This window comes from Panicum hallii, chromosome 2 (genome assembly GCF_002211085.1).
Source record: "Panicum hallii strain FIL2 chromosome 2, PHallii_v3.1, whole genome shotgun sequence".
Taxonomy (NCBI): Eukaryota; Viridiplantae; Streptophyta; class Magnoliopsida; order Poales; family Poaceae; genus Panicum; species Panicum hallii.
This window is the reverse complement of record NC_038043.1, coordinates 9,433,096-9,459,785: the sequence shown is the minus strand read 5'-3', so window position 1 is coordinate 9,459,785 and position 26,690 is coordinate 9,433,096. Positions and strand designations below refer to the sequence as shown.

Sequence of the window (26,690 nt, the reverse complement as noted above, 5' to 3'; positions counted from 1 at the left end):
TCAAATGGAAGACAAACAATAAAACAATGTAATAAGGCATGAAATGCACAAAACATATAGTTCCTTATATTTTTTTTATGGTTTAGTAAATTGCTATTAATTCACGGTAAATGCTATAAAATCAAAAATGACGGAATGAAAATCTTATGGATCCAAAGAGAATTTTAACAAAATTTATTTAAATTTTTATTTTGAAAATTAGGGTATTACACTTTCACCTCAATATCACTCGCAACACAGGTGCATGTAGGCCCTATATGGCATCACATACTTTCTGGCCTATGGCCTGCGTCTTTTGGGCCCTGCTGTTGGACTCATGCAAATTGGGCTGCTCAGTGGCTATTGTTTTTTTAGAAGTGTGGATATTGTTACATGCAGAGTGGATATTATAACATGAGTCATGGATGTGAAATGGTACACGATCAAGTTAAGGACAAGGACAGGATAATTCAAGTTAACAACTCCGAGAAAATTTATTAGAGTAAAGTGCACCCATTACACATAAAGTTGTATCATTATTTCACTTTGATCCAACAACTTGCAAACATTGCACGCATCATACACTAAGTTGTTCGAAATGTGCAAATACGATCCATTGTATGCCAACAATGCGTATATCGTTGTAGAGACATTTTGCTCATTCCATGTACCCTTAAGCCTTCCATGACTCCATCTTAGCACACAAGATTTCGTGAGTGCACCATCTTGGACCATGTAGGCCACCGTATTCTACAACTTGATGCACTGTATTGCTATGTTTACAACTTGTTGGACGACTCCATGTATGGTGGATGCATTTTACTTAGTTTATTAAGTGTACATAGGCTTTGACTTGCATTGATAACACAATATATTGTAGACCTGGTTGCATAATATATCTCATGGAGGACGCCACCACGAATCACCACGGTTGTGAAAAATAAAAGTGATATCTTTTTACTATTTTCGTAACTGTTTTTGGCCCTCACGAAAAATCTCCTGATTCTGGTAGTGGTATACTACCGGCAGTAAGTGGGCTCCGAGATTTGCATCTAAGATCACCAGGCACAACCTGCCTCTCTCGTGAGCGTTGCCCCATAGCATAAACTCCTTCAAAATAACGCCTCATCGTCCAATCCCAGCCTTCACCTAAACTTGACTGAGACACTTCAATTTTGTGTTCTCCATGTAGCATCTTTTTCAGTTGTTTGTTGGGTTTTTTTTCGTTTTTTGTTTTGAGAAGATGTTACAGTTTCTTGTTGGATGACACGTTACTCTCACGCAATCCAAAACATACCATCTCGGTTTGATCTTGGGCCAACTTATGTTCTGGGCTGGGCTAGGTCTAAGTTTGGGCTGGACTAGCATGGTTAGATTGGTCCCTTTGCATTTGTTACGTATAATGAGGTTTACTAATAAAAATTATAGGTCCCCCCCCCCCCCCCCCCCCCGGGGGGAAAATTGTCCAGTTTCATTTATTGGTCTCACTTCAAGAAATTATTTAAACAAAATGTTGTAGGTAGTGAAATTGCTTAACTTTGAAAATGACATTACTGTTGCAATGAGCAACGCATGACTACTAGCTGCATGATCACCAACACGTAAGTTAATGAAGTCTGCAGCTGATTTTAATCAGTGGCTACCTGCTACCACACACACCCGTCATCCCGAAAAGAATGCAATTCTATATATACACCTGGAGAGAGGGAGTATGTTATTTTCTATATATGTAGAAGCGTTTCAAATGTTGCTGATAGTACTGAAAAGTGTTAGATTTATAATCCTATTATTTTGCTAGCTTTCATCGGGCAGCTGCCTCCGCATGCCCTAAATACGTAGCATTTGATGGTTACCTAGTATTAGACTAACAATTATTCTGGTGAAGGACCAAGCACTTGTGGTATGGTAGATCCAATTCCATCTTTTGGACCATTCAAGGCATCTCTTTGAATCTTGGACCCTAAATACCCTAACTCCTCTAGGCCATTTTTGCATTCACACAACCATTCATCTTTATTCTTCTTCGCGTACGCTCTTTTGAACAGAAGTCCTTGAGTTCCTATCCCCACCATCTCTAACAGGATACAAAGCCCAAGAAGAACTCTAAGACTAAGAGCAAAAGGTAAAACTACGAATATAGATCAAATAATGAAACAATAAATGATAGAGGAATATGACCTTTGCTTGAGATTAATCAGTGCGTAGGGAAACCTGTATTTTCAATTACAACGCCGCCTTAGGCAAAGCCGACGTAACATACTATTATGAAATCACCCCGGCAAAACTACTACATTTCCAGAATATACATCTGGCATTGCACCTTTGTATTCACATTGTTTTAGATGTCAATAATAAGTTCAAACCCTTCACCTGGTTATAGGCTTTTCATAGTCTCTTCGCCACATTATCGAAATGGGAAATCTTTGGCTTGGACATCTTGACCGTCACCTTTGTTGAAACCTCCGCTCTTGGCCTTTGCCAATGAAGACTGAGGCTCAGTATGGATTCAATGCCTCCATGGATTGGAGTTCACCGCGACACAACGCTGCCCGAGTGGGGATGTTCGCTATCGAGCTTTGCTTCAGGACCCACCGAGAGTCTTCGTCCTCGAGCTTCGCCTCGAGAGTCTTCGCTCCTATATTCGTCTTCAGCCCCTAGCTCTAACGCAGGCTTCTTTCCGAGGGCTGACCACATCAACCTGCAATGAAAAAAGAAATAAAGTCTTCGTTCAAGGCAGTAAACAGGTGCCGAAGACCAACTCCTAACAAAAGGCTAATCGTTACTGAGCTAGGACATTCCTCTGACATGGAATGACACAGACAAAAAATGCTAGAATATATACGTTTGTTCTTATTCTTGTACTTGAATTTCTCTTTCATTTTACCAAGACATTAGACCAGGACATGACACTATGTTTGTCTAGTCGCTGAGAGTTGAGATTTTGGAACCTCCTCAACCTCGAGTACAGAACAAAAGGACGCCACATGGAACTCATAGGCCAGAGGCGGCCCTAGGTCGTAGAGTTAGCAAGTTAGAATTTTTGTATTAAGCTATTCTCTCTAGGTTAGGCAAATTGGCACATGGTAGGTATCCAGTATAGTACCCCATAGGACCTATCACAGTGCCACATGGAATGCCTTTTTAACTTGGGTGGCCAAGAGTAACCGAAGGCAAGATAGGTCTCTGCTTTTCCAATGCTTTTCACCATTGACACAAACCAAACTCCTAACAACCTAGTAATCGTTGGGTTGGCAATATACGAGCTAAACACCTAGGCATCTTTGCATCTTATATATGAACGTTATCTGTAACTCAGAAAAACTGGTTGGATATGCCTACTGTTTAATGGTCCTTCTGCACAGATGCCCGATCGATTTTGGCCATGAGACTCCAAATTAGTATGGCATGATTTAAACTAGGACCAAATTAAAATTCCTTGGGTGAAAAATGAGACGCATGGCAACGGAAGGAATTCGCTCATTGCTTTCACATGATTTTTCGATGAGGGACCTGATGCGCATGGCACATGAAACCACTTACAAAGCAATGCAAGCAAGTCTAAGTTTATTTTCTGCTCTTTACTTTTGGATCCACGGGAAGAGATGTTCAAGGCAATTGTCCAATATTTGCTTAATCCAGCAGTTGCTACTAGTCGAGCAGTTTTCCCTTGGCGGTTCTCACTAAGAGGACATTGACACCCAAATCGATAACGTCACCGGATTCTTCTATAGTTTCTTTTTTTGAAAGATATTCTTCTACAGTTTCATATTCTACAGAATTTTGCGCGAGGAACCCCTTATTGTAGAGATCATCAGCAAACCATCATAATTTTCACTTTTCTGTCTATACGCTGCCTACAACATGTTGTGACTTGTGAAGTCCAAACTATATATGTGACGGCTTTTTCTAGCTTTGGTTAAAAGAAAAAAAGGCAAACCAAATGAGGTCTATATATATAAACTCAGCCGTGAATATGGGGATCGGAGACGACTTTCCAACTTGCAACCACATGAAGCTAAACTTCTCCTTTAGAGCACACTTAGCAAGACTTGAATTGAAGGTAACTATTCTGATGGTGCGGCCCTAATGGCACTATTGCTAGATAGATAGCTTTCTGGCGTCAACTTTACCAGTACGAATCATTACGTGCATCTGCTCGTGCATGCCCACATGGCTTTTGCAAGTACGATAGAAAGAGAAGGATCATTGAAATGATTGTTGGAACATGCATGCACTCCTACAGCGAAAGGTTGGCCCTACACGTTCTCATCTTTTAGTCTTAGCACTACTAAGACTATATCCTGGTACCTGTTGGATCTTGCACTTCACGCACACTACGTATTGGATAGTACCGTCACAAGCAACAGGCGGTGCCCGTATTCTTACAATAGGATGGTCCGCGAGCATACTTGTATTCAGGCTCGCAAGTCTGAGTTCAGATTAATTTCAGAATATCATAGTGAAAATTCGAAAAAGATCCCGTAGGATGGTCGCACATGCATACTTTGTATTCAGGCTTCCACAAAGATACCTTAGGATTGACAGCCCAATCTTGCCTACGCAGAGAGAGAGAGAAAAACCCCCTTAAGTGGATAGATTTTTGGTAGCATAAATTTTAATTTTAAAAGTGTCAAAATTTGCAATATTTTCTTATTTAAAGTTCCATAAGAGTGGCATGAAGTGTGCACTGGATTTCAAATCACCAAGCCTACATCGGGGCTAGGAAAATCAGCAGCAGCATGCGACAGCGTCAGTGTTACTTCACATTAAATAAACATGCATTTCTTGTCAGTTGTACGTAGCTGTTCATGCATATCAAAAATCCAAACAAGAATCCATGTGCAAAGTGATCTAGAGGGCTACACCTCACAAGTAGACAGACTCCTACTAAATTGACCCTATTTATTGGGAATTATAATAGACCGAAGTGAGCTAGTGTGAGTGCAATGCAAGAATACAGACCTTATCCTCTTCCTTTCAGAAACTGAAGTTCACAAAGTCAAAAGCCGCTGCCAAATTGTTTTCTTATCCATGAATAAGTTTCTTGGCTGAAATAGAAATCCTGAATATTTGCTATTTCCATGCATATTCCTTGAATGGATTCTTCAAGAGGGAAGCCTCAAACGTTGACAACACATGGAGTCACTGTTCTGGTCACGTGGACTAAAATTAAAGCAGTATGGTCATCACCACAAGAGAGTCACGGTTTATACTCCATAAATAGCATCCTTCTCTTGAGAGTTTAGCAGTCGAACTTGACCTTGAAAGCGCCCTTGTCTCCACTGATTTTGCCGGATCTCTCAGTTGACGCTGTCGAGACAGCCACCGCAATGCATCAAGATCAACAATTCATTTAATGGTAGAAAATTAGCTCAATACAATCTTTATCAATTGACTAGAATCGCCCGTCTCACCTCTCTTATAAAATCCGGCGATTTTGTTCTTAAATCTCGGAGGAGGCTGACCCGTTTCTAGTTATCAATAGCTTTTATCCCAAAAACTCACGTCCTTCTTCTGAAACTTTTGCACTCTATTCTTCGAATAAGGTCTAGCGAGTAATAAAGAGTACAGTAAACAAAAATGAAAGCCAAGTCTTCAACATCTATAACTCAAATTTTTTTTCTGTGGATAACAAAAAAACCGTTGAAGAGATAATGGAATGACATATTTCTGCGTTTTAACTTGTCATGTTAGTTCGAACATTTTCAGAATTATTTAATTTGAATTGCTGCGGCCAACGCGATGTTGGCCGCAACGCTTGTTCTTGACCCCGAAGGGAAGAGAGGGAGTAGGACAGTGACATTTTAGTAGGCGCACCGCCAGAAGCATCCGATCAAAGTAAGTGTCTGAGCCCATATCTGGTCAACATCCGAGACACAAATTTTATTAGACTTGCTTGGGAGCTGGTTTTGGCAGCAGGTCACAAATCTTTTACGCTGCTGTCAACTTTCAGACAAAATTAGGCCGCAAGGCAGGCAGCTCCCGTTTCCTCAACCATTTTCCCAGACAATTTGCTCTCAAAATTGTTAGCATGTCGCTTTTTATGTGACGAGGGTAATAATGTTCATTCAGTGCCACTAGCTATTTGATCACCAAGTTGAGAAAATACCATCCAATTATGGATGTCATGTGGTCCCAGCTCCACATGGCATCTCCATGCTGGACGAACTCACACATCATCTTTCGCGACGGTGCTAATGGGCCAAGTTTCTTACCCAACACATGGCCGGATCGGAACTCCCGCGAAAGCACATCAATCCCTATTTGGAGCATGGTGCAATACCACTGTCACAGTAAATTCACTTAGGAAAGGTGAGCATCGTTCATCGCGATTTGCAACTGTAACCCACAAAAAGATGATTGCCATGATCATTTCTTGATCTTGTTGAATACATAGCTAGGAGTTTCAACATGCGCATATGGTTAGGGGACTACTTTATTTGATTATCTGTATTATTAATTCCTGATCAGTGGTCAATGTTGGAACTGCAAAATGCTCGATTAAAGCACATGCCATGATGACACTAGTTTATAAACTATCACATCAAGGCCGGCACTCTGCTTTGGTTGGTGGCTTCGTGCCACCCAGCATTTCCAGATGAGTATCTCTGTTCGCTGAAAGGATTCATGACTCCTGATGAGGTATCGTCTATTGTTGTTAGCAAATCATTGCAGATCACCTAGCTCTCATGTTTCAACTCTTCAATCATAGCCTTTGAGACCATGCTAGCTGTAAGCATTTGTATTCTTCTTGTTTGTTCTTCTAATAAGGACTCGACCATGTCACTGTTACAATCAAATACTATCCCCAACCAGAAATTAAAGAGGAAGCGGGATTTAACTTGTCCAAGAATGGTTTCTATTCTGAGATGAAAATATTATGTGTGTATCTGTTCCAGAAATTCAACACTTGAAAATTGACTAAAAATATGTTGGGATACATCGTTTTCCAAGCTGCAAGCAACATAACTTCGTCCCCCGTTAACCACCGTCCACGGGTTAGCTTGTTGCTATGGGCTTGAAAAGGACATGGTGCATGGACAGCCAATTGCAAGCAGCCACAGAATAAACGAATTATTGAAATACCAAGTGTGGATGTGAGTTGGTGGATAATACCGATGATATATGATGGAAGACGAATGTCCCTTTGCCATTTGTACGCTTGGTCGCGGCTGTGTGCAGTGCAGTTGAAAGCTCCACACATTGAAGCCGGGCAACGCGGATCAGCAGATGTGGATGTCTCAAAGGTTCTGAAAAACCGCGGAGAACCGGCCGACAAAAACTCAAACTTGGGCAGGCATGGTTCTAGTTTTCTGAAACCGATAAAATATCCTGCGATCAGCTTGGTGCGGCCTAGTTATTTCTGTTAACTACAGCTTGCTTTTTGCAATTAGAAATTTGAATGTGAAGTACTTTTCAAGAAAAATCACCATTGTGGCAAATTAAGGTTGGATACCACAGGTTAAGGCTTTGGTATATGCTCATTTTCTTTTTGGCAACAAGTACATATGTATAAACATACTATTCCATTGGTATTCCAACAAGTGAACGCAGCTGGTTTTGCGCATGCCATAGCACCCATGCTGAAGTGAGCAACTGAAATTTTCAGACCATCAATATCATGGTTCACATCAAGATGGCTACACCCCCTCCCTCGCCAACCCTCAGCACGAATCTAGTTCGTAGGCTGATCTAGCTATGAATCCAAGTTGCAAGCATAATCCTATCGGAATGAATTGCTTTTCCTTAGTCCCCCTGCCATGCGCGTTGCTCTCTCTTTCTCTAGTGTTGGTGTGAGATTCAGGAGGTCACTAGTCCTCTCCAAAAAAATATATCCAGTGGTGGCACCAGCTAAAGGCATGCTGCCACCATAGGAGCTGGTTGATGTAGACCAGGGTTCCTAATCTTTCGAAAGGTTCTGATAGCTCTCGATTTGGTGGAGCCGCTACACAATTCGATCCGGCTTCTGAACAACACGTTCCGAATCCCGCAATCGCAGCACAACGTTTCCTCTGGTTATCGACCGGTGGTGCTCGGTCGACCTCGCCAAGAAGGCTAATCCTTGCATGCGAATCGAAGAACAGAAACAAGAACAAGGAAGAATGCAACCAATTTGCAGATGAATGACTAAACTCACAAGTTGGGGTCTCACAAACTGATGAACAGCGACACTGTTCGATGACAGATTGAATCTAAGCAAAATCCAGATCCTAAAGTGGCAACAGCTACTGAAAAAAAGGAGTTAAGGGCATGCAAGTCCCCTGGACGCAACCCTAACGGGCTCCAACACGATACACGGGCCAGCGGCCCAAAAGATGGTGACGCAACACCCTGATAGATTCTGGACGTCCACTTGTTTCGACGATTCCCGTCGACTCAGAAGGAATTTTGAGGTAGGACCGGTGCCATTGGAAGTCTTATGAAATTCTAGTTCCAACCATACATAGAACGTCCAAATCCGACTCTGATGTAGTCTGAGTGTCCAATTTAAGGCAGACTGTTTCTGGACTCGAAGTCCGAGGTGGACTCGAAGTCGACTTGGATTGGGTCTCCAACTTGGCTTGCACTCTCTTTCTGTGCCTCCACGCCTCCGAACCCTTCTCCATGCATCTTCTGGTCCTCTCCTTGGTTTCTAATCATAATATAATCATTAGGTAGCAATCTATTCTTAAAATTATAAATTGAAGTGCTTAGGAACGAGCTCACCTCTCAATTCAATTATCGTGCATGAGCTCTAGTGATTGGACCTTGAATGTCCAGCGGAGAAGTATTGTGTGCATTCAAACGAGTGATGTCCTCATCACCGGTGGGTTCCTCTAACAAATTAGTGTTGAAATTTCAAATTTCCCTTGATTTACAGCAGTGAGCTAGAACCAACACATCTTGAAAATTTTCTGACCGAAGCGAAAACCCCGAACATCGGGTTAAAATGTCTACAAACTAATCAAATGATGAAACTTTGCCGAGCTGAGGCAATAATGTTTTCAGCTCGATCGATCGAGCTGAAATTCCTGCAAATCGAGTAGGAAGATCATTGTCCGAGCGGCACACCATAATTCCAATTGCCCCCCAATGATCCGAAAACGACCAGTCGGATCGACCCGCCCATGGACCCTTTCAATCATCTCGATCGCAGCTCCATCTCGGTCATCTCGATTGAATGCACTGTTGATAGCCCCTTGGCGTGTAGCAGTTGCCAATGCTCCATTGCATGATAAGATCACCACTGAATGCATCTCCTATGTTGAGCATGACTGACAGGTGTGGATGTGTGTTAGGGTCAAGCGCTCCACGCTGGCAGCAAAGGCAATTTGGCCACTGTTTCCGAGACGCGTGATCGCTCGTGGATGCAATGATCCCGGTGGAGCAGGTCAAAAATCTGTTGCGTTGGGGGTGTGTCCATGGGTTCTCGTCCAAGGGGTTGACTGTTGGGGCACCATGTTGCGAAACATGGGGTGTCATCGTTGGGCACTGTGGTGGGTGCCCCGGCCCAGCAGCGCCGCGGAAAGGAGGATGCACGGGTCAGGCACCGGCACAATCGGACACTACGTACTGGTCGCGCCTAGCATGCAGCCTGCTCGTCTACATACAACTGTTCATCTTGGTGTCTTTTTGGTCCTGCTCATTGTTTGCAATTATTGTAGTTTTTTCTTTCTTTCTCTGGGATTGGCATACATATATGGCACGGGTTGTTACTCAACGAATTCTTCGGACGACTTCGATTACCATTTCATTGTTTTTAAAAGAAATACATCTATGTGTCTAAGTTAGAAGCAGTGATCGATTTCTTGGTTGATTGTATCCTAGCTAGTCTCTGTAAAAGTATTAATTCCTCACTCGATAGGTGGCCACCAAATGAACCCGAACCTTATTATCTAAGAGCACCGCCAACAATGGCCATAGAGGGGCGCGACGAGCCAACACCACCGCGCACCACGAATCAAAAGAAACCGACTTGAGGATCGGAACGGGAGACTTTAGTTTCGACAAGCGCAAACTAGCAAACTCGTAGTGCTGATCGAATTCTCTGCTGCAGAGTGCAGACACAAGCGAAGGCTTAGCAAAGCCACACCGTACTCTTCTTTAGCACGTTTGGAAGCACCCCTGAAAAGTGGGAGAGTGCCTAGCTAGACGTACTTTGGCCGGCCCCCGGTCGATGGATCGGCTACCGGAAAGCGCAGCCGAATTTTGTATAGCACGCCCATTTTTTTGTTGCAATGCCGGGTAGGCTTTCCGCTTTGCAATTAGTAGGCGGAATGGCCGATCGATGCCATCTCTTCGATCGAAAGGAAACGCGCCGGCGCCGGCCGCCGTAAACCATAATCTATTTGCTAGTGCTGATGCCTTTCGGAAAGGTTGGTGTGCACGCCCCTGATGGATCGATCGGCTGTAACTACTTACCTCCCACTCCTCACCAATATACTAGTGAACACTAGTGTTACCACACCATAGATCTAGCTTGTTTGTATATAGAGCATGCATCTTCTCTTTTAAACTAGCTAGGGTGTAGTAGCTAGCTAGGGTAAAAGTGAAAGAAAAACCAGCCAGGCAAATGCCAGTAAAGCTTGTCTTTCACTCGCTCTCGGTTAGTATGTACTCTTAAATAACAGTAGCTCGACACAACTAGGCCACTGCAAAGTAGTTGCACTGACGACTATTTATTTGGGCTTCTAGAAGCAGAATATGGATCGATGTCGCTCCTTATATAGGGAAAATCTGTAGAGGCAGAAAAAAAAATGGTACGGTGTGTAGCACTCCTGCCAACCTGCCTTCAAACCTGTCCAACTTGAGGAGACACAATCTGAAAATTGGGGGTTTCAGTTCAAACGCCAGCTACCAACCCTTGCTTGAGGTGCTAAACTGCATGCCTTCAGCAGGCTTCAAGTCAGGCGTGTTTGAACTTGACTATTCAACGCGTGTTTCATTGACCGCGCAGAAAGTTTTACAATTGTTATGGTTAATTCCTAGAGATTATCCTAATAAGGGATCAACGTGCATGTATGCGTGTAGTTAGGGATATATGCAAGGTTTTGTTTTCTAGGTTATTCGATCGATCGATCCAAAACTCACTCTTTATCTTGAATGAGGAAACTACTAATTCCTTTCTTGCTACCCTTTTTGTGGTGTAGCTAGATAACTTAAAAGTGGTGACCTGGAACTAGCCATCTCGATCGGTGTCACCACTTGTGTAATAATGAAGTGTAGATTATTGTTCCTCTTAAGATTGGATGATGCTATAGATAGATAGCAGGTTAACTCGCATGCATGCAGTCTGAGCTGTTGAGCTGGAGATAGCTAGAGAGAGTCAGCTGCCATGCCGGGAATCAGTACCCTGGAATGAAGAAGGATTATGGCATGCATGACGCATGTAGCATTAGCTTTCCAGATCAAGTGGCGGTTCAGATGGGAGCTCATATTCTCCGTCTCCATTTAGTATAGCTCCTCACCAGTGTTGCTAGGATACCTAATTCCTTTTGATGCAAGAATGTGCCCATGTAACGACGAGTCCACACATGCTCAGGGAGCACTTTGTGCAAGTGTTTGCACAAGACCTGACTAGAAAAATGCAAATGACCCTCCACTCCAGCAGAACAACACGAATACCAAATTCAATCACACTTGATGTACGGCGATAGATGGTGCCGCCTAAACCATTTCTTAAGGTTAATGCCACATCATCTAAGTGATAAGATGGGGGGATGTTGGCTTGTATCTTTGTTAGCTAATTAAGTGATAGTGAAAGAAATGACTCGAGAAACAAAATTTTAAAGAAAAAAGAAAGGGTCGATAGGCCATTTGAGTATCTTATATTATTAAAATGATAGCTAATCCATAGACAATAATGCATTGTAGAAGTCATCTCGTAAGTTCGTTGTCGTCAATCTTGCATATAATTTATAAGAAGAGGTACCAAAAATTGCAGCAGTACTTGAGGTGCCAAAATTTATTAGTACTCTCAACTTATAATGACCCCGGCTCCTACTATACTCCATCCGTCCACAAATATAAGCACTTTTAAATTTGACCAGTCCTGGTAAGTCAACCTAAACCATGAATAGCAGAAAAAATTATGAAGATTGACACCATAAAAACGGTGCTGCTGGATTCATCATGAAACAAGCTACTATATCATAACATGTGTCATCATGAAACAAACTATCATAATATGTACCGCTTTATACTTAAAATTGTTTATTATTATAGATGTTAGCAGTCAATGTGCGAAGATGCTTACATTTGTGGATGGAGGAAGTGCATGCATGGTAAAAGAAGTTGATCGAGAAACATCATGGCGCGTACGCGATGGCAAGATCAGAGAGCGAGCTGCCCTGGTGGAACGCTGCGAGGCGGGAAATTAAAGACCCACTTGTGGCACATGAAAGGAAAAGCATGCATGCTGCGAACTGGGTCGATCGATCGAGTTTCAGGTATGGAGGAGAATATCTATCGATCCACTTGCACTTGTTTACAATTATCCGGAATTTCCATGTCAAAGATGGCACCGGTAGCACGGTGGATGGAGAGACGACCGGGCAGGCCGGCGGATCGGGAAACATGCATGCATGCATCCTCTCATCTTTTCAGGCTTTCAAACTCTTCACGGAGTTGTTTGTGTATATATATTGTTTTGTTATAATGCACCTAGGTGCATTTTGTACAGAGAATACATCCACCCTCTTAGTTGCAATTGTGGCAGTTCTAGTCGCAACTGGATTGTGTCCGGTTGCAATTGGATCGGTTTGAGTTGCAACCAGCTCGCGTTCAGTTGCAATTGGATCGGTCTGAGTTGCAACCGATTCGCGTCCGGTTGCAACCAGATCGGTCTGAGTTGCAACTAGTTCGCGTCCAGTTGCAGCTGGTTCGCGTCTAGGTGCAATCAGTTCCGTCTAGTTGCAATTGGTCTATTCTCCCAGTTGCAATCGATGTAGTCTCTCGGTTGCAACTGCAGCGCGGGTGCATTTTGTACAGAGAATGCACATGGTTGCATTTTAGCCTCGTCGTATATATACACATATATACATATATACATATATATGTTATATATGAATAGATATATAAATGGGTATACATTGGCAATACTTTACAAGTCCCGGAAACTTCCACGGCAATTTCGCACCGGCGTGGCTCATAATGCACAACAAAGGCGTGCGTGCATGCATGCAAAGACGACAGGCAGGCCGTGCTCGTACTCTCCCTGACCAGTACTACTGTATCTATCTGCACGTACGCGTATGTGTCAGTGCAGCGGTAAACAATTGCGTGCGTGCGACGACCGAACAGGCCGGGGAACAAGTAAAATGTGTTGTATTTTTTGTGGCTTTCTTCCCGATTTCCTTCTAGCTAGGAATGATGAACTGACGATGACGACGAGCAAGCCCCGGCCGCCAGCGAGTCAAGAATACTATACGCCCATGCACAGGCTTGGCCAGCGCCCATGCAACAGCTTCGGACTGCTTGTACATGCATGCTCCATGCCATCCATTGACAATTTGGTTTCTTGCTTTATTTTTGTAACAATGTTCTAGCGATCAAGTTAATCTGGCCAGAGTTTGTGAAGTCATTTGCTATCATATATGTTCAGGAAGACCATTGAGACCTCGTGATAAGAGGCAGTTTGGTTTCATTTAATTTTACATCATCATGTTTTTTGTTTGGAAACTTGCATGTACCTAATATAAATAGCATTTTTTTTATCCTGTGGCAGTTTCTCTCTATGCATTTTCAGTGCTTAATTATAAATATTATTTTCAGCAACTGGTTATTGGCATGTCCCCGGCTAAGCTAATGATAAGCTAGCCCCCTGCTGTTAGGCGCTGCTGCATGCTAGCTGCCCTCGTGACGATGATCAATCAATCACAGCCGTCCGTCCGTCGGCGCCGATCTCGCGGTGGCGGTAAATTCGAACTCGATCTAGAAAAGAAAAAGAAGAAAGGCACGCGCATGCTCTCTCTCGTTTGCCGTGGCGCGCGGGAAATAAGTAATCAATCCCGATGGACGCGACGGACTACACGCCATGTCAACTTCGTCCTCTCCCCCTCCCCCGGCCGGCCTTCCTCCCCCCCTATTTAAACCCCATGAGTGCAACCCCTCCACCTCCACTCCACAGCGCGCAGCCCCATCCTCCTCCTCTCATCGATCGCTCGCGCCCGCCCATCCATCCATCTATCCCTCTCGATCGTCTCGTGTGTACGTTGACGACGTCGCCTAGACGTAGAGGGAGGGAGAGGTGGGCCGGTCCATCGAGCTAGCTGAGGGGAAATCGTAAGCTAAGCTAAGGGACTAGTCGTCGTCGTTGTAGCTAGCTATGGCAGCGGCGGCGAGCAGGGTGGTGTGGGTGAACGGGCCGATCGTGGTGGGCGCGGGGCCGGCGGGGCTGTCGGTGGCGGCGTGCCTGCGGGCGCGCGGGGTGCCGTCGGTGGTGCTGGACCGCGCCGACTGCGTCGCCTCCCTGTGGCAGCGCCGCACCTACGACCGCCTGCGCCTCCACCTGCCGCGCCACTTCTGCGAGCTCCCGGGGATGCCCTTCCCGGACCACTACCCGGAGTACCCCACCAAGCGCCAGTTCGTCGACTACCTCGAGGCCTACGCGGCGCGCGCCGGCGTCGAGCCGCGCTTCAACCAGGCCGTCACGTCCGCGCGCTACGACGCCGCGGCGGGGCTGTGGCGGGTGCGCGCCGAGGACGCCGCGGCCGGGGACGCCGCCACCGAGTACATCGGCCGCTGGCTCGTCGTCGCCACGGGCGAGAACGCCGAGCGCATCGTCCCCGAGTTCGACGGCGCCGAGGAATTCGCCGGGCCCGTCTCCCACGTCTCCGAGTACAAGTCCGGCGAGGCCTACCGCGGCAAGCGCGTCCTCGTCGTCGGCTGCGGTAACTCCGGCATGGAGGTCTGCCTCGACCTCTGCGACCACAATGCCCTCCCCGCCATGGTCGTCAGGGACTCGGTGAGCACCACCCCCATCACCATGCATAGCTATCCATCCGCATGTGCCCGTGAAGGCGACAGACATGCTCCAACAACAATCCAATCCGCTGACTTGATCTCCCTCTCCTTGTCGACAAGAAGGTGCACGTCCTGCCGCGGGAGATGTTCGGCGTCGCGACCTTCTCCGTCGCCGTCTTCCTCCTCCGCTTCCTGCCGCTCTGGCTGGTCGACAGGATCCTCGTCCTCCTCGCGCGGATCTTCCTCGGCAACCTGGACAAGCTCGGCATCCGGCGCCCGTCGGGGGGCCCGCTGGAGCTCAAGAACACCAGGGGCAGGACGCCCGTGCTCGACATCGGCGCGCTCGACAGGATCCGCTCCGGCGACATCGAGGTCGTGCCGGGGATCAAAAGGTTCTTCCGCGGAGGCGCCGAGCTCGTCGACGGCCGTCGCGTCGCCGCCGACGCGGTCATCCTCGCCACCGGCTACCACAGCAACGTCCCTCAGTGGCTCAAGGTACGGCACGCACGCACACACCTTTAACTTACAGCACTTGCATGTCACATCCATAGTGGGTCACTTTTCATTTCGCAACCACAGTTAACAAAACTTGAACTGAAAAAGTAGCTAGGGGGAACTCTAGCACCTAAGTAACTCTAGAATCCTTTTTTTTTTGAGAAAAAAAGTCAACACTTGATGAGAGGACAAAGCAAGGTGTATTGTACCGAAAAGGGCCTCTAAAAAGGCTGGATAATGATGCCTAACAAAGTAGGGCTTTCTAATGTTAATTTGACAGTTCCAAAGTTGTTAGGCAGTACTAATAAAAGTGTCATCCTCCATTCCTCCAAATACTTTATCTGCACTATTGTGAAAATTAAAGCTCGTGTCATCTGATTAAGCTTCAATCCCTTGTGTGATGATCAGGGAAGTGACTTCTTCACCCAGGAAGGGTACCCCAGGGTGCCGTTCCCAGACGGCTGGAAGGGGGAGTCAGGGCTCTACTCTGTTGGCTTCACCAGGAGAGGCCTCTCCGGCGTCTCCTCCGACGCCGTCAAGGTTGCGCAGGACATCGCCATGGCATGGGAGCAGCAAACCTCCACATTATGATGGATGGATGGAGTTTGATGCTGATAAACATACCGATGACCATCGTTAACCGTGATAAAAGACCTGCTAACTTCACATATCTTGTCATCGAATCGGTGCATGTCCAATAAAGCTCGACGCAATTTGGCCAAGGATCTTCCAGGCACATCAAGTTCAGAGATATGCGATCATCATGGAGTAGGCAGAGAGGTTCAGGGAATGAAACCATAAGCCAAGAGACAGAGGAGCGAGAAACTTGGGAATTCAGCGGATCCAGAGGTGCCAGCGGCAGGAACAAAATGGAAGAGAGCCATGGATGATGCTTCGATCAACGATGGCGAGGAGGCCGGATTGTGCGCATCAAGTAGAGCCCAGATTTTGCTGTACCCATGGGCCCTTGTGTATGTACAGTACAGAGTGTTGTGTAGTAAAGTTGTGTATAGTACTACTTCTAGTGGTTGTTAGAGTGTTAGAGTTGACATGCATGTGTACTACCTTGATGTTCATGTATGGGGTTGACAATGAGAATGACATATTCTATTTAATCTTCTTTACAGCAACAGCTCCAAGTTAAGCTGGTGTGTGTGTGTGTATGTTTTTTTCCATTCTGTTTGGACTATGTTGCCATACTCTATGAAAACAGAAAAAGAAAACAGAGTTTCCAAGACAACTTTCCTAACCATGGACCTCCTCAAACAAAGCATATACGATTTTACATCTGAATTTGCTTAGAGCTGCATAACTAGAGCAGACGAAGGTGGGGATTGATTCTCCATCACTGTTAGGATTTCATAACAATACAGCTTTCTGTAAATAAAGCATCTCTCAGGATTGAACAATACTGGCCCGAACTGCTAGTCTGTCTCTATCCTGCAGCAAAAGTTCATCAATAGTTTTACTGTAATATTCAACAAAGCAGTATTAAAAAACAAAGTGTCCTCTCGCATTTCGAGCATCCAGTGGCCTACATGTCATTATCTAGCAAAAGCAGCACACTGTAGCTAATTAGCGCGGTTTGTGTCGCATCTGTTCATTACACCGCGCGCGCGTGTGTTTAGCGTATGTTGATGAGTCGTTAAAATCAATCACTAAAGCTCACAACTTTGGCAGAAAAAGGGAGCATTTGGGTTATAGAGCATAAGTTCCTGAGGGAGTTTCATATGATAGGTTGCGTACGGTGAAGAACCGATGCGTGTTTCTCCAGTGCAAATGGGGGCCTGTATGCTGTTTTTGGTTTCATTGGAACGAGTGGCAGGAGTTGTGGCCATCCATTAGAAAGAGAAACGAAGCTTAACAAAGTACAACGCCGGGTCCCAAGTAGAACCATTGGTACCTGCCCTTTCAATGATGCCTGAACTTTAAATCTACCTTTGTTGCAGTGAAAGAATATCATCATTGCACTGGAATCCAAGGATTGCAGTTGCCCTCAAAAAAGCCTACCAATTTACACTAGTTTCGACACTAGTCGCCGTTTATGGTGGGAAATCGTTTAGAGAGCACCGGGTCTCATATGTGACAGTAGTCCCACTCCTTGACAAGTTTCGAAAGAGGTTTCTCAAAAAAACGTATAGATTTGAAACGTAACTAAATTTGAAACGTGTAGATGTGTCAATCTTTTCCGAACCAACTAACTTTTTAGCTCCAAATTAGCTAACTTCGGCTTGCTCGGGCAGCACCTTTCATAACACATCTTCCCACCACACCTTCGCCCTAGCATTGGACAGCCAAGAGGGTGTTTCTTCAAGGAAAAGCCTTTGTTTTTCCGATTTCTACGCTTGTGTGGCGAACAGTCGCAACGGTTTCCTAAGCACACCCCGTTCGGGTACGCCGCGCTGCCCAGCAAACGTGTGCTGAGAACTGAATCCGCACAAGCCTGAGCACCGGAGCAAGATGAGACCACCCCACACCGTGCTCCCTATCAGCGGCGTTATGGCAGTAGACGCCCACCGGGCGGAAAACGATCTCTCCGGAGAGGGAAGGCGTGCGGCGCCCCCGCTCCCATCTCCTTGGCGGGTCGCTGTCCGCGGCCACGGGAAGGATCGCCGATTCTACCGTCGCTTTCCGGGACATCAACGCCTTAGCTGTGGCCATTCAATCCGGCGAGCGGAGCTCCGGCGACGCGGCCTATGCCGACCGCGCCATCTCTACGCCGCGACGGGCACAGGTACAATGCACGGTGGGCAAGCGGTACTGCTTCGCCGTCAAACCGCCACGGGAAGAGAGGTTTCTTCACCAAGAGACACCATGTGTGTGCTCTCCGTATGACGCTGAGGCTGGATGGAGGAGAGGAGCTACGCACACAGGGCAGCACCCCGCCGGAAGCCTCCTGCCTGCCAGCAGCCGCAGAAGGTTCCTCACCCACTGTCACGACAAGGCTGCCAGCGGCGCGTACTGTGCTCGGACTCCGAGCGTCACGTGCGAGTGTCCGTACACACGGAGAGGACTGGATACGCTACGAACAGTTGATGCTGCTGCTAGGCAGATCCATGGCATACCTCGTCTCTCGCATCCGGCGCCTCACGTACGTACATCTTCCGAATTAAATCTCCTTCCAGCGACCGACGAGTGGGCACTGTGCGCGCGTGGATCCTATGCTGCCGTGCGCGCGCGCTAGCTGCTGCTGGGAAGTAGTACAAGGCAAGATCCATGGCCTGGGGTAGCGGCATCCGACTTTCACTGTGCCAAACATAGCCAGCCCATCCCCATGTGGTCCAAGACCAAAGATGAGAGTGCGTACCGATCAGCGATCACCTCACCCTCCTGGCCTCCTCCAACAACAGAGGTCAAGAGGAAGAAAGGGCTGGACCACTGTCAGGTAACTATTGGAACGCGAGCGTCGCAGGTGCCCCAACAGCGCCGGCGCCCGGAGATTCTCCGGGACATTCCTTTTCACTGATCCGGGCGGAGGCCGGTTACGTTCATGCACGGCCGCCGCCGCTGTGCGCCCTTCACTCCTTCCCTTCTTACCTGTTGTCCCGCATTGTCACTTGTCACCCCATGGCCCGTCCACCAATCATGCGTGTACTAGGACTGTTGCCCCGAGGCCTACATGTTCTCCGGCACCTGGCGCAGTCAGCAGAATGTTACCAGCCACCTCGCGATCGACGCCGACCCGTCGCCGTTCCTCGAACAATTGGATCGGAGGGATCGATGGGGCAACCTTGGCGCGCGTATGGTACAGACATGCTGTAGCCACCCATACGGATACCGGATACGGGTGTGGCTGCTGCCAAACGCGTACGGACAGCGGTAATGATGGCGGGCGGAGGCGCGGAGCCCGGCCGGCGCCATCCCACGGCCGTGCCACCAGGGGCGGAGCAGGGACGATGTCCGGAGTCCCACCCCGTATCCGGCCAGCGCGGCGACCCATCTCGCTGGCCGTGACAGCGACGGCCCCGAACCCCGATCCGTCCGGTCGCCGCAATAAATTCGGAATCACCGCGGTCGCCGCCACCGCCAGGGCGACGCCGCCGACGCGCGCGCCAGCCGGCTCGCTCCATGTGACCGCCACATGGCCCCGCCATCCGACATGGCGCGACGCGATCGCCCTCCTCTCCTCCCACGGCGAGCCGCCCTCCACCTGCTCTGCCTGCACGCCGGAGGAGAAGAGTCTGGTAGAAGATGAAAGTATATGCACGCCGTCGGTCGGCCACGGGCACGGGCACGGGCACGGGCACGGCGGTCGTGCACCCATCCGGACGAGCGGCTTGATTGGCTGCGAGGGGCGCGTACCTTGGGATCCAACAGTGACAGTGGATCCCATCCACGTGAGATCTTCATGGGCGGGAGGCCGGGCCGCTTAATGGGGCGAGGGTACAACGAGTCCATGATTGGCTGGTTATCAGTACCCTGTCAAGTCCCACATCGCAATTACTTCGCCGAGAGCAACGGGCGAGACCAGGCGTCCACCACATGGCGAGGATGGACGGACGGATGTGCTGTTACCACCAGATAGACTGTATGCATATGCAATGCAAGTAAGAGCGAGATTTTCCATCAGCCACTGCTACCATATAGACCAACACCTCGTTAAAAACTAAAAAGGCCACAGCACGAAACAGCAAACCGCGTACCTGATGCAGTGCGATGCGCATGTGAGGATAGTGATCTTCCTGCAGCTCCAATCTGAAGAGTTACCTGTTCCAGATGAGCAGATTTATCAGTCGGCATTAGGGGCAGGTCCAAACGGGAGCAGGAACACACAGCTCACCAGCGGATAACACAATGCGCCCCGGAGAGTTATGCGCGGTGTGCGGTTGGAGCTTTCCAATCACGCATTAATGGCTAATCATCATGCTATTAGCATGCCGCCATCTTTTAAGATGGGGGAACCCGCCTACAAAAGGGATATAGCAGCCCTGCACAGAGCATGCTGAGACCGGGGAACAATTATGACGCGGCACCAACAACAACGATCCCCCCGGACGAAAGGCTACAGCGCCCCGAGCCGTTCCAGTCAGGGGGGCTTGCTTAAGTCTGAGATGACACGCCTCTGCACGCATGTGATCGCGAAGACCTAACCAACAACATGGGAGTGGAGGGGGCAGTCCTCGCCATCACCGTGAGATCTCAATCCAGTGAGTCATGATATTCTGGAAAGGGTCACAGGACCAAACCTGCTGTCACCTCTGAAAGTGAACAAGCCTGGTCATCGAATAAGGAAATGGCTGATGGATCCAGATGGTGAAGCTGTTGATGGACAGAATCAGAGCAAAGATCAACTCTTTACGCCAGGCACGGGCATTGTATTGGAGGCAGAAGAGATACGATCCTAGATAAAAAACATGGTGATCTGACTTCTTATTTCCACTTCCATGATCTGTCCTGTTCATCAAACATCCCTGGAATCATAGCCAAACTTGTCGGTGAGAACATTGTTACAGCTATCAAACAACATCATCGCCAAATGCTACAATGGGAAACAAGCGATGGTAATTGTACTACTAGGCATAAATGGAAAGATAAAAATGGCACTCCATTTTTGCTTCAGCATTATCAGAAATACACGCCCAAAACTAGCCACCAGCACCAAATTTTGACAGAAAAGTGTAATTTGATCTATGCATTGTATGAAGGCTAGCTGCTCTAGTGTTAATAAAAAAATATGGTTTGCATTGTATCCCTTCCTGAAAGAATGGTTGTAAAATACGGGTTGCATCGTATTCCATCCTGATCACCATGCCCTTGAAATGATTATTACTATTAGATCTCATCTGGAAATGACACGCACCAAAGACGGTTGCAAAATGCCAAACTTAACAGTTTTTACCAAGAGATTTCAGGACAGGAAAGAGTGCTTTATACAGAATTCTAAAAGTACCCTTTACAAATTATGGCCCTAGAGGCTAGTATGCTTAATTCAAGAACATAAAGGGTCAAATCCAGCACATGTATCAGAATTTCAAATCAAAGCAAGTGTTAGGCTGTTAGGAACTTCTACCTGGATACAGTATGGGCATATGGGTGCATAGTGCATAACAAACTATGCTGAATGGCTGGTTATCATTTGCCCATCACGTCTTACATAATGCTAGATGTGTGATGGCAACTGAAATACAAATAAATGGACAGGTTGCATTTTGAATACATCTCTAGTTAAGGACTTTTCTTAGACCTTTGAACAAAGACTTGGACAAAACATGATATATATCCAGAAAAATATACAAAATTAACAGTGGTCTACTTCTAATTGCATAGGAAGGCATGTCATACCGTGTGGTATTACATTGTTCAAATGCTCTTCCGATTGTTTATATTCCACCATGTGTACATGCAACCAACTGTGAGTAGCATCCACAAATGGTTGCAGAAGATGCAACTGAGCACCAGTATTACATACGAACAGCACAGATGGAAGGAAAATGAAACATCTAGCAGTAGCTATATAGTACATGTGTTTGTGATTCATGCACCTTATAAACAATAACTTTACCATCAATTACTCACCCTACATGCGCAAGTGGAGAGAAGTGGAAGTTTCATGATCACGATCACGATCAAGCTGGCTCCTATGACATGAAACATGATATCGTTTTCTCTTTTGCCGAACCGATTGTCCAACTGGCAAATTACCGGTTAGACCAAAGAAGCCTGAACCAGGAGCCTGAGCAGTGGACTTAAGCATGGTTCTATGTTCTTACTAATTTGTGTATACAGTGTGCCACTAAAAGATATAGACATTGTACATGTCATATGTTCAATCTATGCTGCCAATAAAATTAAATGAAGTGAGAACTGTTTTAAAAACTAACAGTGGAATCCACATGCACACTAGATAGTATTTAACTCACAAAAGTTCCCAGATCGATGGATCGAGGAACGTGGTACGTTGCTGGTATGTTGTTTAAGAGTGATTTTAATATTATTGGGATGAAAATGTACCCGCGTTCCTGGTACGGGAACGACATTCCCGGAATGAGGAACGTGGCACCGTACCACGTTCCCGGTGACTTAACGTCTTAAATTTTTTCTTTCTTATATGCATGATTTTGTAAGGTCCAGGAGCCAAATCACAACTATACAATGTGTGTCAAACTGACAATAAATGTCTTCCAAGTGGAGTGTTCTAGAATCCAGAACCAATTGCTTGGATTTAAATATTAAGTATTATGTGGAGGAAATCAAAGAAGAAATGGTTGTTCAGATTTGAAAGTGGACGGGAGGTTTTGTTGCATTCATTTTGTAGTACCCAGTATCTTATCTTCAGAATCCAACATTTTAATTTGAATGGAATGTCTTCATTAATAAGGTATACTTGATATGCACTAAAATAAATGTCGCCAGCAAGCTTGGCAGTCTATGAACCTAATAGACCAAATACTTCTTTTCCGGACATGCTTCATACAGCTCCATTCTTATGGTCAATATCATTTCCTATCAGACTGTCCATGCAAACATTACTGTGGTATCACACTAAAACCTTCCTGGATATTTTTTTTTTAAAAAAAGAGTAGTCCTAATTCTAGGGGTGGTAATGGATGATGGCCCTAATGCCCCCTTCACAATCAAACTCAGCCCTTAATCATCCTTAGCTCAAAAACATATAAAATATGAGCCAGCCCTCCTTTTTTAGCCAGATCCTAAAAATTTCTAGGCTAAGCCTTTTAGGCCCTTTACCACCCCGACTTAATTCTGATAGACTTATGAGACAAAAGCATGGGGCATTTTAGTTGTATAAGTTGAACATAATTAAACTACCAGATGGGTCCAGAGCTCGGTTCATCCGAGTTTATTTCTTGGTTGATTGGTCCAAATAAACTAGGCAACCTTTAAATAATAAGCGCCATTCAAAAATAGCAAATAACTTGTGATAAACTAACAACCAAATATAAATACTCTATATCTCTAAGGAACTTAACACAACATCAGATATATGCTATCATTTCCTTTCTGTGACAGTAAACTAATTCAAATTGGAAACAGAAGTCACCAACTAAATACGATAAGAGAATGCACAGTTTTTGAATTTCATTGTCATACACTTGACAACACGTAATTCTACTGAAACATGTTGCTCAAAAAATAAAATTCATAATCATGGCTCTTGTGAGGGCGCTACACTGGGAACCAAGTGCATGTGCAAGTTATGATGGACCATAAAAAACAAACTTGTTTGCACAAACAAAACAGCAAAGAGCATGCACCTTCGCTTTGAGGAAACGATTCACATGCTTTTAGTGACACCTATGCAGATGCTGGTAGTAAAAGAACATGATATAAGCATCGGATTTTTTGCCCTCTTGCAGTTCCTTTATGGTTACATTCAATCTGGTCTCCAATTATCCTAATTTACGTCAGGTCCAGCCTAGACATGCAGATTCACAGCCAAGCAAAGCTTGAATCAGATTTATGCACCAGCCAAATAATTGTTATCCAGGCAAAGTCAAAAGTTCTAGTAGTAGGTTGGAGCTGACAAGGCCACACAGGCATTTATGATATGATTGACTATTATGAATCCATTACCAAGATCTCTTGCAAGCATCATCCAATCATTGTTAGTTCGGCTAAGCAACAAATTTCAGCCATATCCCATACTTGTGGAAGAATGCAGCAAGCCATGTCAAACATCAGTATATAAAACTGAGATACAGGTGTCAGCCAGTCAGGAGTCAGGAGATTGTTTACTGGCCTAGATGAAAAGTTGTCATGAGCGTTTATAAGATATGGCATGTCAATGGTGCAGGAGCATCAAGATATAAATGTTTCGCAGTAATCTAATGGTTTTAAAAGCAATTGAGCACGAAGTTAGCCTCATGCATTCTCAAGTTGCAGCTTCACTGTTCACACAAATTGTTCAACTAGGCACAAATCTTCATCATTTTCTACTGTCCTAACTCATCATAAGACCTAGAAACCTAGTTAACCTCAGTAATCCCATGGTCAACCCCGCAGCAAAATTTAACCAGCCACTTTACCTGGACAGTTTATTTTGCAAACAAGCAGCCAAACACTTTTTTCTTGTTGCTCTTGTTTTCAGTCTGTGAGCCAGAGAAGAAGCAGAATAGGGCACACGTTCAATAAACAGAAACAACGCAATCAAACTACATTGGAGTTGGTAATGGTAATCTGCAAGGATGCTAACACAGTAAAATTGACAGAAGGAAACAATCTATTTATAGATCTCTGTTCTGGAATTTAAGGACATTGTTTAAGGAACTGCATATATAAGGCCAGCTTGGGGAAACCTCTTGTCTGTTTAAGCTTCCTTACTATACTATACATGTATAATTTAGCTTCATGGATGGAGAAAACACCAAAGTATGAAACAATTAAATATTCTCTATATCTCAAAATATAGATATATAAGTAGCAAAGTTTACCTTAAGAACATAGAAAGAGTGGATATTCTGGACAACTTCGACATCATAGAAGGCACTTTTGTTGTTTATAGGCTCAAACAGTAGATGTGTCATCGAATATACAAGTACTGCAGCTCTGTTGTTGTAGCTTCAACACACCCTGTTCCAGTAATGTGTGTGATCTGATGCAATCCCTTCCAGGGCGCAGCCAACTAAAATGTACACTTGAGATCAGAAGTGTTGAAAGGCCATCCTCAAGTCACTCAGAAAAGCATTGTTGACCTATGTTGGATTTACCCAACTACGACCAGTTTTCTTCTTCAATGGCCCCTGATTAATTGTATTCCTTACTCGTTCAACAACATTCCACCTTTCTAAAGAGGCATCTATGTTAGAAACTGCAACAAGATTTGATGGTTTCCCTTCTCCCAATCTAAGAAGAGATTTTGAGGCCAAATCTTGAATTTCTTTGTTGCTGTGTGTTACAGAGGCATCCAAAAGTGCTCCCCAGACACTAGGGCCTGGTTCTACACTCATTGACTTTATAAAATCCAAGGCATGGTCAACATGCCCAGATCGACCAAGTAAATCAACAACGCACGAACACATCTCCTCAGTGGGCTGAACCCCATGATCCTTTACCAGGGAGTTGTATATATCAAGGCCCTTCAGCACCAATCTCGCACGGCAACAAGCTGAAAGAACACCCAGGCCAACTATCTTGTCAGGTTTAACCCCAGAGGCAAGCATCTGGTCGAACAAAGCAACTGCTTCCACACCCATACCATGAATGCCATAACCCAAAATCATTGCACCCCATGAGATGACATCTTTGCACCAGCTGGTACCATCAAAGACCCGCCTTGCATAATGCAAGGCCCCACACTTTGCGTAGGTATCAATCAAAGCATTCCTCAGTGACACCTCCCCATACATTGCCATCCTGACCGCGAAACAATGCACCTGCTTCCCCTCTGCTAAGGCCGAGAGGGCCTCAACAGCCGACAGCACGCTAATCAATGCGATTGTATTTGGTAGGATGCCATCGATCAGCCACATTGCACGGAAAGCATCCACGGCACCCTCAAACATTTCATTCTCCGTGTACCCTCCCACCATGGCGGTCCAGGAAACAACGTTCCTCTGCTCCATCCCGTCGAGAACTGCGTGTGCAAGTTCCGGGTTGCCAACCCTGCAGTACATGGACACGAGGCCGCTGCTGACATGGAAATCGTCCGCCCCGCACATCCCAGACCTCACGGCGTAGCAATGCAGCTCCCTGCCCAGGCGCGTGGACACGCACGTGGGCAGCACGGCAGAGACCGTGAACCGGTCGGGCGCGCACCCATCCGCGACCATCCGGCGGACGAGGCCCCACACGCCCTCAACCGCGGCGCCAGGCGAGTGCGAGTGCGAGATGAGGGTGTTGTAGGAGGACGCGGTGCGCGCGGGCATTTCGTCGAACAGGCGGCGCGCGAGGCCCGGGCGGGGGTTGGGCGGGCGGAGGTAGAGACGGAGGAGGGAGTTGGCGAGGACGGGGTCGGCGTGGAGGAGGCCGAGGCGGAGCGCGAGGGCGTGGAGGGCGTCGGCTGCCGCGGAGGCGGCGGAGGGGAGGGAGGAGGTGAGGGCGGAGAGGGTGAATGCGTCGGGGAGGCGGCGCGGGAGGAGGCGGCGGCGGAAGAGGTGGAGCGGGAGGTGCGCGTGCGAGGGGTCCGCGGAGGCGGCGAGCGCGGAGAGGAGGGAGTTGAAGATGGGCAGCGGGACGCCGGCCGGGTCCGCGAGCACGGCGGCCAGGCGGGACGCCACGGACGACGGGAGCGGGCGCATTGTGTGGGAGGCAGAGCAAGGCGCAACGCGGGAACGGTCGCTGACACCCCCCACCGCCACACCCCCAACCAGCCACCA

General features: G+C 46.6%; 2 protein-coding genes across 8 annotated transcripts; one reads left to right on the top strand and one right to left on the bottom strand.

Moving 5' to 3' along the window:
- Window positions 1-14,092: 14,092 nt before the first annotated feature.
- Window positions 14,093-16,547, top strand: LOC112879572 (probable indole-3-pyruvate monooxygenase YUCCA5). Of its 2 annotated transcripts, none has more exons than XM_025943849.1 (3): window positions 14,093-14,923; window positions 15,046-15,417; window positions 15,826-16,547. In XM_025943849.1, the coding sequence occupies exons 1-3, from the start codon at window positions 14,285-14,287 to the stop codon at window positions 16,006-16,008; spliced, it is 1,194 nt and encodes a 397-aa protein (XP_025799634.1). In that variant the 5' UTR covers window positions 14,093-14,284; the 3' UTR covers window positions 16,009-16,547. The 2 variants fall into 2 exon arrangements, with proteins under 2 accessions (XP_025799634.1, XP_025799633.1); XM_025943848.1 differs by having other exon boundaries at window positions 15,043-15,417.
- Window positions 16,548-16,805: 258 nt separating this feature from the next.
- Window positions 16,806-26,690, bottom strand: LOC112879653 (pentatricopeptide repeat-containing protein At3g46790, chloroplastic-like). Of its 6 annotated transcripts, none has more exons than XM_025944006.1 (6): window positions 24,807-26,690; window positions 20,198-20,828; window positions 20,061-20,124; window positions 19,720-19,943; window positions 18,483-19,576; window positions 16,806-16,857 (listed from the first exon to the last, which is right to left on the bottom strand). In XM_025944006.1, exon 1 carries the CDS (start codon window positions 26,610-26,612, stop codon window positions 25,068-25,070), a length of 1,545 nt encoding a protein of 514 aa, XP_025799791.1. In that variant the 5' UTR covers window positions 26,613-26,690; the 3' UTR covers window positions 16,806-16,857; window positions 18,483-19,576; window positions 19,720-19,943; window positions 20,061-20,124; window positions 20,198-20,828; window positions 24,807-25,067. The 6 variants fall into 6 exon arrangements, with proteins under 6 accessions (XP_025799791.1, XP_025799792.1, XP_025799795.1 ...); XM_025944007.1 differs by having other exon boundaries at window positions 16,807-16,857; window positions 18,725-19,576; XM_025944009.1 differs by lacking the exon at window positions 16,806-16,857 and adding an exon at window positions 23,631-24,115 and having other exon boundaries at window positions 17,419-19,576.

Coding starts and splice junctions, on each gene's coding strand:
- LOC112879572 (XM_025943848.1), top strand. CDS start 14,285: ATGGCAGCGGCGGCGAGCAGGGTGGTGTGGGTGAACGGGCCGATCGTG. Junction 14,924..15,042: donor CCATGGTCGTCAGGGACTCG/GTGAGCACCACC, acceptor CTTGTCGACAAG/AAGGTGCACGTCCTGCCGCG. Junction 15,418..15,825: donor ACGTCCCTCAGTGGCTCAAG/GTACGGCACGCA, acceptor TGTGATGATCAG/GGAAGTGACTTCTTCACCCA.
- LOC112879653 (XM_025944006.1), bottom strand. CDS start 26,612: ATGCGCCCGCTCCCGTCGTCCGTGGCGTCCCGCCTGGCCGCCGTGCTC.